Source organism: Rousettus aegyptiacus, unplaced genomic scaffold (genome assembly GCF_014176215.1).
Source record: "Rousettus aegyptiacus isolate mRouAeg1 unplaced genomic scaffold, mRouAeg1.p scaffold_m13_p_1, whole genome shotgun sequence".
NCBI classification, from domain to species: Eukaryota; Metazoa; Chordata; class Mammalia; order Chiroptera; family Pteropodidae; genus Rousettus; species Rousettus aegyptiacus.
In genome coordinates this window covers 126,355,867-126,368,156 of record NW_023416284.1, presented here as the reverse complement: position 1 = coordinate 126,368,156, position 12,290 = coordinate 126,355,867, and the positions used below count along the sequence as shown (strand labels likewise).

Below are 12,290 nucleotides of genomic sequence, written 5' to 3'. Positions count from 1 at the left end.
AAATGGAATTATATAGTACGTAACCTTTTGAGCTTGGCTTTTTAAACTCAGCTTAATTCCCTGAAGTTTCTTCCAAGTTGTTGCATCTATCAACAGTTCTCTGCTTAGTGTAGTAATACTCCATGGTATGGATAGGCTGATTCCACTTTTTCACTATTAAAATAATGCTGCTGTGAACATTTGTTTATAGGTATTTCTGTAAACAAAGATTTCATTTATCTGGGATAAGTGTCCAAGACTGCAATTGCTGAATCATGTAGTAATTACATGTCTAGTTTTAAAAGAGGCTGCCAAATTGTTTTCTAGAATGTCTATACCATTTTATATTCTCCCAAGCAATCTATAGGAGATTTTGTTTCTTTGCTAACTTTTGATTCCATCATGGTAGCCTTATTTTTAAGTCAAATTTGTCAGAGTTTACTACAATGAATCAAGTAATTTTGCTAAGGAGATACATATGAGGTAACTAGATTTAAAAAAGAAAACCACATCGGGTCATATAAGAAGTTGTCTCCACCCCACATACAAAAAGTTATTCATTTAACCTCTTATAGACTAACTCTACATAGCAGGTCAGTTTGAGATATTTGGCCCCTTCAGTCTCTACATAACTAACAAAAAGTACCTAGCGCTCCTTTCATAGATTTTAGGTCCGAAGTCCTTTATCAATATCAAGAAATAGGGCTGGACTTAATATGTTTCTTTCTGGACCAGTGTATTCAGTTTGTACTGGTTTAGAAATGAAATCGCTGGATTAGGATTTAGAAGGCCTATGTTTGAGTGTCTGTTCTCATCATCTGTGTCACTGTAAATAAGTTAACTTCTCTAAGTTTGCTCAGCTGTATAAAATGGTTGGACTAAACCAATGGCTCTCACATTCTATTAGCATGCAATAAAATCACCTAGAGGACCTACTAAGCACCAGTTGCTGGGCTCCACCCCTAGAGTTTCTGATTGGGCAGGTCTACAGCAGAGCACATGAATTTGCTTAACAAATTACCAGGTGAAGCCAGTGAAATAGCATGGGGAAAAACCCACAAATTTGCTTTCTGGTTGAATAAGTTATACATTTGTCCTTTTTTTTTTTTTTTTCCTTAAGTGATACAGATATATAATGGGCTATATAATGAAGCCATTAGAAATATCATAGAAGAATATTTTCATGGGAAGATTACCACAATATATTTTTAGGTCAACAAGAAGCTGTATATTACAAAACAGCATCTATAGAAATTTTCAGTTATATGTAGAAAACAATAGTCTGTAAAGATATATTCAAAATGTTAATAATAGCTATCACTGAGTAATGGAGTTACAAAATTTTTATTTTTATTCTTTTTGTGCTTTTCTGTGTTTTCTAATTTTGTCTATAATTAATATGTTAATCAGTTATTAAAACAAAAAATATAGTAAACGATACAAGTCTTGATTTCTCTAAATTTTAATAATCGCAGTAAAGAACTTGTTGAATACCAAGCAACAGAAGTAAGGCTGTTCAGATATGAGATAAAATTGTCCAGGACCTTTTACAGAGGTATTTATAACCCTCCTTAGTCCTTTCCCTAAAAAGTATGGTTGATCACCTTTTCTAATCTTCTTACTTGACAGAGTTCTACACTCATGGACTGAATATTCTTGGCCCCAGGATTTATCACAGCATCTCACTGCTACTCATGTAATGTTTTCATGACACTTTCCTACTGTTAACTAAGTAGGATCCACAGCCGTAACTTCACAAGTTCGTCCCTTCTCCATCCTTGACAGTGAGACAGAAAGTCTTTTATCTGGATGAAGCAAGTTTCTTCCTTGGTTATGTCTCTGTTAGAAGAGATATTACTATTTACAACTAAAATAGGAATTTTAAAAATATCACTAAAATAATTTGTTTAGATGACAGAAACCATTCCTCTGCTATGGAAAGCTATTTGTTCCCCATGTGGGTTCATGCCCACTCCTGGAATGTTTAATTGCACTGATATTCTAAATGTATTGTCTTCTTCAACATCCATGCGTTTCAACCTTAAGAAAGATAGATAAGAGTGAACATAGCTTCCTTGAAATAGTATTATTAAAATGGTCTTGCTACTAAATATTTTTATTAATCGATACTGTAGAAAGTGCTTCTTCATTTCTGAACTCTAGTAACTATTTCTGAATAAACTTGTGATTTTCAAAATACCACTTTCGCCCAGAGTTCCCTTCTGCCGAGTTCTCTCTTGCAGATATTCCATAGAAATTAGAAATTAAAAGGACATTTTGATTTATGAGTGATAGTGTATTGTTGTAGCATTGTTTTATAGTATGCATTTTAACTCCCACTCATATGGGTATCATAAACTAATTTCCTTTAACAAATATGTTTTGTGCTAGAAGCAGTATATTTTTTATGTAACACCTAAAGACTATTGTCATATAAACATTTGCTCCATGGGCTTGTGATCATTAGCAAACATACTGGATTTGCTTTCTATAACTGGTACTTCCATTGATTGCATCAGAACTGCTTGTTCACTACAGTGTTACAACAGCACCATCCAATGCCAAAATTACTTTCCATAATTCATTTATTCTAAAAGAAGTGATATGAAGCTTATGTTTAGAACTTACTTGCTTTGTTGAAGAATTGGATCAAGACCCAGTAACTGTTGCATTTGTCCGTGTTTTCAGCCCCATCTAGAGACGAAGAAGCATCAGTCCTCTTCTCTTTCTCCCACACACACATCTCTTCTGGTACTTCACATACTGCTGGCTTTTAACCTAGACGTCCACTAGAAAACTTAGCTATGCTTAGTTTAACTGGTTCCCAGGTAAATGAAAATCAATAAGCTTTTTATTTATATTTAAATTATCACTGTACATACATGGCTTAAAGAAAATACAAGATAAAGGTTTAAATTAATTTACAGTCAGCCATCTTTTCCCTCTACTTTCTAAAAGCTCTTAGAGAATTTGTGCAGATACTCTGGAGTTGGAAGGCTACACTACTAGTCCCTTAGTATAGTGTTTGTGCTCACAGTTAAGCATACACATAACTGTTGTCGTTTTAGAGGGCTAGAACCTTCTTCCTCACTGTATGTTCTCACATCTTTTGTTCCATCCTTCCCGTTTGCTACTAATTCATTTAGCAAGCCAGTATCTTTCAGTGTGTGGGGGAGTCAAGGGGGAGAGTTGGTATACCACTCTGTGACATCAGGTTTTATTGCCACTCCTTGCCAACATAATATTCATTATAGCAATAATTACCTTTCACAGGGCACTGCCTCAGAAATCTCATTTTCTTTCATAACTCAAGAATAGTCTTTTTTTTCTCCCAGCAGGTATAAGACATCATCTTAAACTTATGACATATTATTAGAATCATCTCATTACTTGACTGTGTCCTCACTTGTGTGTTAGTTAGCACCATGAAAGTATTCTCAGTGACTGGACAGCCACTAGCATATAGAAGGTACTTAACAATTGAATGAATTGAGTGACTGAAGCCAGCTTGTCGACTTAGAGAGAGGAATATCTTATACTATTTATCCAACTCAGACGTCAAATCCAGGTATCATCAACATGGGCCTGATCAATGCGGAATTAAGGAATTGGTAAAAATTGCTTAATCTCAGTGTTGTTTAGGATGTCAAATACGTTTAATAAATGCTTAAAAAAGTCATTTCCTTTTTATATTTATCATATTTTCATTTTTTATCTTTATGTTTATTTTCATGTTATTTTTATGTTTATATATATATTATCTATTTTATTTTGTACATGAAATTTGGTCCTAGAAACTGGAGTTTATGTCATAAGGTATAGCCTATTTTCCATGCCTTAACAGCATCCTATTTCAGAACGTAACTTTGAACATGAGCCATACCTAAACAAAAATGCATATTTAAGGCATAGTTTTATTAATTTTTTTTAAGTCTACAATACCCTTCAAAAGGAACATTTGTGTATAGCTATACAACTTACTATAAAGAATTTTTTTAAAGTTTGCAATTATTATGAAACTCACATTTTCCAGTATTTTACAGTTTTATCTGTCTTGCTTAGCATACCCTAAAGCAGTTACATAGCTTTTTTTAATATGCTAATTTTGTCTTGTGCAGCTTGCCTTGACAGCATATCCTTTTATTGATTGAAATTCCAAATCTGGGTTAAGGACTAGAATTTAATAATATAAATGTGTTAACTAACATAAAACAATATTAAAAAGTGTTTACCATTATGCAGATGTATTGAAGCATTATGAACTTAACATTCGGTCCAGTATTACATCGGCCTGGCCCTGTTTGTTGTGGTTGAAGAAGATTGTTTTTAGATGGTTACTCAAAACAGAGACATTATTTTTAGATATCTTCACTCATTCTCCCCTTTTCCACTCCCAAGTGTCCAAATTCAGGTGCACAGAAAACAGAGGGTCCAACCTAAAAGCCAACATAAAAGAGTCCTGTCTTCTCTAGTTTTTAATAATTATTTATACTTTTCTAACTATATATTCCAGTAATGTAACAATGAAGCCTGAAGCTGTAGCTGAAAAGCTTTAAAACTTTTACTTTTGGGAATAAAACTAAACAGATGAAATACAGAGATATTTCTAAGTGTAGTGGAACAAAATAAAATTATCCTCTCTCAAAATAAATGGCAGTTAGGGAAAGCAATTTTTCCTGTCATGGGTAAAAGCTAGGGAACAAAAAATCGGCATTTGAAATGTTAACTTGCAGTGTTTTAAATAAAAAGAAGCTAAAATGCCTTTTACATTATCTATTCCCAAGGATGATTGAAGATTCTTGTTATTAAGTCCTGCAAAAATTACATAATGAACTTGGCAGGTGGAACTAGAAAAACTTGAGACGAAAAAAGAAATATTAGGTCAAATTTTAAAGCTTTCTTTTTTGAGGGGGCTCCATTGCATTACTTAATCAACTCAGCCTCTTATTTGTTCTCCATCTTGAGTCTATACTCATAGGCATGCAAAAGAAAATAAATCTTTGATACTTGAAGTGATAATGAAGATTAACAGTCCCTAAACCTCTGCAACTTTATTTCATTCATCTATAAAGTTATAGTGGGAAAAGCATGAATTAGGAATCAGTTTCTCTCTAAGCCCATCATTGACACTTCATAGTTTTTGTATCCTGAGCGAGTCACTTAATTTTTCTGAGCTTCTGTTTCTTCATTTGTAAAACAAAATTTCAAATGCCTGTTTTATCTGAATCATGGGCTGTGCTGAGGATGAAAGAAGTCAAAATAGGCTTAATATACTATAAAGTGTTTTACAAGTTTCAGGTAGGTCCATTTATATTTTACGTTTTGCAAATGAGGAAAGGCTGAGAGAGGCTACCAAGCTTGTTGTTGAAGGGCACACAGCTAGTAAGTAAGAGATCTCATTCTAAAATCCATGTCTAAATTTCAACGTCTTTTAACATTGGCACTATTGATGTTTAGGGGCTGATCATTCCTTCGGGGTAGAAGGGGAGCTGTCCTGTGCATTACTGGATGTTTAGCAGCATCTCTAGCCTCTACTATGTAGGTACCAATAGCACCCCCCAAGTTGTGACAACCAAAAATATTTCCAGACCTCGCCAAATGTCACCTGGCAGGCAGAATCACCCCAAGTCGAGAACCTTTGATCTATATGATTCCAGAGCTAAAGTTCTTAACCATTTTTATGGTGACATTTATCAGTGTCATTGTGATTCTGAGTAGTTCCTGGTTGGAATATTTTATTACCTAGCCATTTTCAGAATTAAAAAAGAGATAACTGGAGTTTTCATCTATTGTCTGTTTCTGAATATTAGCAGTGACATTGCCTTCTTTGTAAGGTCCCTGTAAACAGAAGCTATCACCTGACAGGGAACACCATCAACAGTGAGCCAGATGTCAGACTCAACAACCCCTAAAATCCTTTCCCCTGTAATTGTATGATCATTTTCTAATGGTCCAGCTGGTCTCTCTTCAACAGTCCCATCTCATCTGAAATGTTTATGGGTTTCTGATATCTGTTATGTGAGAGGCCAAGGAGAGGTATGTCTATTTGCATAACCATTATCTCATTTAATCTTCACACTAAGCCCTTGAGGTTTGTACTAATCATCCATGTTTACATTTGTTCAGAAATCTTAACCCTTCTTTTTTGCCAGTTCCTTCAACTTTGATGTTCTCATTGCTGAACTTGATGTAGAAACTCAGCAGGAAATTGATATGGAAACTCAGCAGGTGCCTTTTTTAACCAGCACTGTATGTAGAGTAACATCCTTTTGAATTACTCAAAATAAAGCAGATGCTTTCTGCCCTGCATGACTCTTTATTCCTCCTCAACAGAGTTTGTTAAGTACATGCCTCCTTTGGCTGCATTTGGGAACTTACGGACCAACTGTCCAAGAGTAGAATGCGTTTACTTCCATTGCTCACTCTTTCCCCCTCAAAAGGCCTAGAATGACCTTCTCAACCCTCCCACACATCCCCATTTTTATCTCTAACCTGCATCCCGCTGTCTTCCTGATATTAGTGCAGTCCTCAATTTTCTACCACCTCTGAACTAAAACTTTCTAAACATTTATGACTGATTTTATTATGTTTGATTCTCTGTTGTTTAAGACTATTAGGAAATTAGATGAATTTATTCTGGGCCTTATTAAATCATCTTGCTTTGAACCAAGACTTGTATGAATTAAAATTTTTTAAAACACTGAGTTTTAAGATTAATTGCTGCTGACAAGCACAATAAACATAAGTGAGTGTGATCAAAAGCATTGGCATGACCTGAAGAGAAGCTGCTATAATTACCAATAGTGGAGAGGAGCTGGAATTGCCCAGGAATGTTCAGGACACAGAATTCTGCTTATAGAAGGCCCAAATGGCTGTTTGAGCCATTGGGAAAGAGAACTAGATTACTTCACAGCAATACAATTTTAGTGCCAATTAAAACTTTTATTTTTTTTTCAAAGTGCATGTGAATCATTTTAATTATGCTCTATGTTTTCTTTTAAAAGGACTGATTGGCTCCTGCTGTAAAATGGCAATGTCTGGCTGGACTAAGAGTCATATTTTTTTTTGGATCGGTGTGCATTCTTATTGACCAGACTTACCTGATTCTGATTTGATGTGCATTCAGCCATTTCATCGTGTTATATAAGTAAAGCATTGTGGGTTCTTCCTTTTCCAGGTGGCCTTTTTGAAGATGTAACTGTGGGAGCCGAAGCATTCCTCTCCACAGCATGGTGCTTACCGGAGACTGGCAGTTGGCCCAGTGGGCAGTGATTACAGAGTCTAAAACCAGAGCTACAGAATGAGAGCACTGAATTGAAGTTTTGAGTTTACTTGCTTACATATATTCTCTAGGAGAAGAGTTAACTTTAAAACTTTGAAAAACCAAGGCTGTGAAGAAAGTCACAGTAGCAACTTGAAATAAGTATAGAAGAGGAATATTTAATTATGTGCTATGTCACAGAGAGGAATATTTAAATATGTGCTATGTCAGCACCACCTGGAAGGATATTAGCTAGTGGAGACCCATCTGTCCTGTGTGGAATGCAATGAGGGACTTCCGTTGGTGGAATTGAATGTTAACTGCTGTACATCCTAGGAAATAAACTCTCCAAGAACTTCTCAGTTTTGTTTAAAACAAATTTTTTAAAAGAAAAGATAGAATTTTGTATACCTTATTCAGAGCAGATGTTTGTTGAATGACCTGTGTGTGTTCCTTTTGTTTTTTATTTCTTTACCAAATACTATTGTAAATCAATCAATATACCTCAATGGCTTCTCGTTACAGAGTTGTCATAATCCTTATGTGCCAAAACTGGTGATAAGGAAACCATTGAATGAAAATGATGGAGCTAGAGGGAACCCTACAGAGCACAGACCAGCTCCTGATTTTACAGAGAAAGTTTGAGATGCCTGTAATCACACAGTGGGAGCAAAGCTGGGACTGGAGCCAGGCAGGTCCTCCCTTCCCACTCTGCATTCAGAAGGAAGGTCTCTGGGTTTGCAGCTATATTTGCTGTGAATCAAGCCTAATAGTGTTAGTCCTAGCCTACATAGCACCAGTACCTCTGTATTAAAAAAAAAAAAAACCCTAATTTCCTGTCCCCTAATTTCCAACTTAACACAGGTGTCACCGGCATTGTGATTTGGTGAACATTTCATGGTTTCTTTCTTATACTGTAACCAAAACACACGTCCTACTGTTAAGTGGCTAGTCAGGCATGAGCAACAGGGGAACAAAAGAATAGAGGCCCTGCCTAGAGACCACCCAAAGACCACCCTATTGGCAGTTAGATAATCCCTCCTGCATCTCCAGAGACAAAGGACAGGAGGGCCATAATCTTAGCTGGTTTAATCCAGCCACTGACACCTGTGTAGAAGGGACTACCCTAATCTGCCCACAATCTAAGCCTCATTATACTGTCATTATAATACTATGTTTGTTCCTGGACGTTCATGAATCTAATTATAACGTACTGAATTCTGGGTAAGTGCATGTGCATTGGCAAAGTGTTACACAGCAGCCAAGTAAATCAAAATGACCTCACGTGTCATTCACCTAAGAATGACTTTGGAACCACCCATCGTGACATTTCCACTTCTGAGGGGTTACAGCTTTCTTCACTAAAACCATGTTCCTCCTTGGAGTGTGGTTTGTATTTCTAAAATATGCTTTTAATAAATCTTTTCTGAATCTCGCCGACCTGCGTCATTGAGGACGAACAGAGGAAAATGCTAATGACACCCCTGCCATTGAGGTGACACCGAAGTTCAAATCGCCCCCAATGGTAACACTACCAGCGAGGTAGTGGTGTAGCACTCATTTCTGCAACTGGCGAACCGACATAGGAGTAAAACCCATCTGTTTAATCCTGCAGTCATTTTATTAACCACAGTTTGAAACATTGAAGTTCTTAATATTATGTCCAAGACTTACAACCATAAAGGAGAATTTGGCTACACTTAAGCTACTAAATTCCAAAACGCCATGCTGACTTTTCATGCTTTAGATTTCTGTAGGTATAGAGCAGGGTTTCTCAGCCTCAGCTCTATTTACATTTTGGGCCAATAATTCTTTATTGTGAGAGACTGTCTTGTGCTGTTGGAAGAAAAAGATCTTTTACCCTACACTCTCCTAGGTTCAAAGGCTGTGGCTTGCAAATCAAACTGATAAAAGACAGTAACAGGAAAAAAAAAAGTTAAATTACATATATCCACACAGGAGTTTCAAAAAGAAATGAGACTAGGAAATGGTCAGATGATTGAGGTTTATATATTATCTTAAGCTAAGCAACGGGAAAAGGTTTGGGCTACTGGGCTGGGAGAGACAAGTTATAAGAGAGTAAGGGGAGGAAATGTGTGGTTAATGAGGGTTGTCTTGTTATGCAGATAACAGTGTCTCCAGATGACAAGAATTGTCTCTAGGAATAGCTCTCCCTGGTACAGAGAAATCTTTACAAATGGAAATTTCCTTTATAAAAGCGGAAATTTATACTTTATTTTTAGGCTGTTAAGGGGAGATAAAAAATTTTTCCTGACTCTACTGGTTCTCAATTGTCTTTAGCTTAAAATAATTCTTATACCAAAGTAGCATATTTTGGGGGGACATTCTGGTCCCCTTCGGTGCATTAGAGGATGTTTAGCAGCAACCCACCAAATGCCAGTAGCAACCCCCCAAGTTGTAACAACCAATAATGTCTGCAGAAATTTTCCTAATTGCAAAATCGACCCCAGTTGAGAACACTGCTGTAGTGGATGTGTCTGAGAAACAAGATTTGGTGACCGATGGGTTCAGAGAAGGCTGCCCCCAAAAATGCCATTTTGTCATATTGATTATTTTAAATTAAAATTATTTAAGAAATAGCCAGTGCAAGATGGATACTCTGACTCTCCTTTCTCTCCCTGAAATAAATCTCCCCTGTGAAAGGTACTCTCTCTGTACCTTACCTAAGGAAGTAGAGACATCCTTATCACCAGCAATAATGCATTCTGGGCTGAAGAGCCTACATAAACAAATCTTATTACTTCTTTTCTAATTTACCACCCTAAGCCCAACTCCTTTGTCTTGTCACTTCTTCACAAATACATTGTTTCTTTGTCTAAAAGGTATAAAAGTTACCTGCTTTGGTCACTTCTTTGAGTCTCATATTTCTATGAGCTCCCATACATTGAAAAAATTATTTTTTTCTCTCATTAATGTCTTATGTTGTTTTAATTATTAAGCCAGCCAAAGACCTAGTAGGGGAGGAAGGAAGAGTTTTCCTTCCCTACAACTGCCTATAGCTGTGTATTTCCAGTGATACAGCCATTACAAGATCTGAGACTTTTTCTGGGATGTGGCCAAGCCTTAATATGGTATTATTTTCACAAATGAATGCTGATGAATACCTTTGTGTGTGAATATTTCTTAAGAGTTCAGTTTGTATTACTCTAATGTTGAAGACTGAAATACAATGAAGCAGAGTTCAGCCTGTATATAAAATAGAATTTCCTGCTGAGATAGTTTATCTCTCTCTGGAAAAGAAAGAACTCATTCCCATACTAGCTTAGGTGTTGAAGGTGCTCATGGTTTGAAAGATAACTCTACCACTTGACCCAGCTAGAATATTCTATTTACTAGTCTTGTCTCTCTAAGTAAAATCAAGTTGAGTAAAACGCGGTTAGACCCCTTCAGCTCTGTCTGGGGCCTTAGGAAGAATGAAGCCAATGAGAGCTAAGCCTACCGCTGTTCTGATGGCACAGGTGGGGGTCATGCAGATGGAGTGGCTGTGAGAAGCTATGAGGGAGGGGCAGAAGTTAGGGGAGGTCACACACATGACTACAGAATGAAGCTACGGTGGGTGAAGTTGTATCTGGCATGCAATTTACAATCTTGTCCTGGTGAAGTTCCCAAGCTCAAGAGGCCTCCATTGGTTCTCTCAGGAATGGGAAGGGAGGGCCACCCAGATGAGCCAATGCCCAAAGTCAGCTGTTAACATCTGGTCACTGGGTAGTGAGGTTACATGAGTGTAACATATCTAAACTTGTGAGGATATACTTTATGGCTACAGGGAGTGGGAAAAGAAGGGAAATGGTAGCCTTTCTATCTTTCTTCTCTTTGTCTAAATAAAGAGAAAATTCTCTCTCTCTCTCTCTCTCTCTCTCTCTCCCCCCTCAACCACTTCCCCACTTCCTTCCCTCTCTCTCTGCGCCCTATTGAAAATTTCTGTTGACCATCCATTTTGTCGAACCAATTTCTTAAGTTTGTTCATTTAATGTGTATTTATTGAACACCTACTATATGTCGAGCATAGTAACGGGTACTGCAGATAGAATCAGTAAAACAAAGTACCTACCCTCACGGAGGTAACAGTCTCATGGGGGAACAAGGTCAGACAAAAAAAAATAAAAGAAATACTATATTTTATTATAAAATACTATATTATATCAAAATATTTTCTGAAAATAATAAGTACAATAAGAAAAAGCTGGGTAAAGGGAGGCATGCTATTTCAGACAGTGATGTCTAAGCTGAGCTTAAAGTATATGTATACTTTTGATACCATATAGAAACACAATATTTCAATTCCATCAAGAGTGACTGTGGAGATACGTTATTAAATGTCAACACATTGAGTAGAAACCACAGCTTACAGCATTTTATCAAAAGTAGCTTGACTAAACGAGGATATACTAACATTGGCAAAGCTTGATTCAACCGACTACAGAAAATTCTATTAGAACCAGGCACTCAGATGTAATTGGCCTTTCACTAACCACTTTGCTAATTAAGCCGCATCAGAAGCACCTGTAGTAAAAAGTGCTGACAAGATTAAATGGCTTACAAGATAAATAAAGCCAGCCTAGTTGTTGTTCCTGGACATTTGTTTTTGTCTCAGAATATAACAGAGATTAATTGAGACCCACTTTTCATTGTAATTCAGGAATGTAGACATGCCTGGTACATCTTAGTCTGTAGTTAGAAAAGCAGCAACATTTATTTTACACATCAGAGGGGTGGTTCCTACTAATTGCTTATCTAAGATTATTCTTAAATAATCTTAAATACTCAAGAGCATTCAATGTGACTTAATATAATAATTTCTGTTTACCTCTTGAGAGATACTTCAAGCTTTCATCTACTGAACCAGAACTCACCATCATTCCTTAATCTGGGGAAAAAAGTGGGAGAGATTCACTTGGAAATAAGTTCTTTTACGAGGTAAGTTCTCTAGTTTTAAAAATGACAGAGAAATACTTGCTGAAGACATACTTAAAAGCATGCAAACTATACTACTATTCTTTTAAAAATATGGCTCCATTTTGTTTTCAGG

At 36.5% G+C, this 12,290-nt stretch overlaps 1 protein-coding gene across 2 annotated transcripts in view; it reads left to right on the top strand.

Moving 5' to 3' along the window:
* Nucleotides 1-12,290, top strand: part of UBE3D (ubiquitin protein ligase E3D) — a 143,792-nt gene that overhangs the window by 119,267 nt on the left and 12,235 nt on the right. Inside the window, exon 10 of one of the 2 annotated variants that reach the window (XM_036219738.1) lies at nt 7,157-7,602. The exons of the other annotated variant lie outside the window; for it this stretch is intronic. Within the exon in view, the coding sequence (XP_036075631.1) occupies nt 7,157-7,177 (21 nt within the window). The 3' untranslated portion in view covers nt 7,178-7,602. Of the gene's footprint in view, nt 1-7,156; nt 7,603-12,290 lie in introns of those variants that run through there. 2 annotated transcript variants of the gene reach the window in all.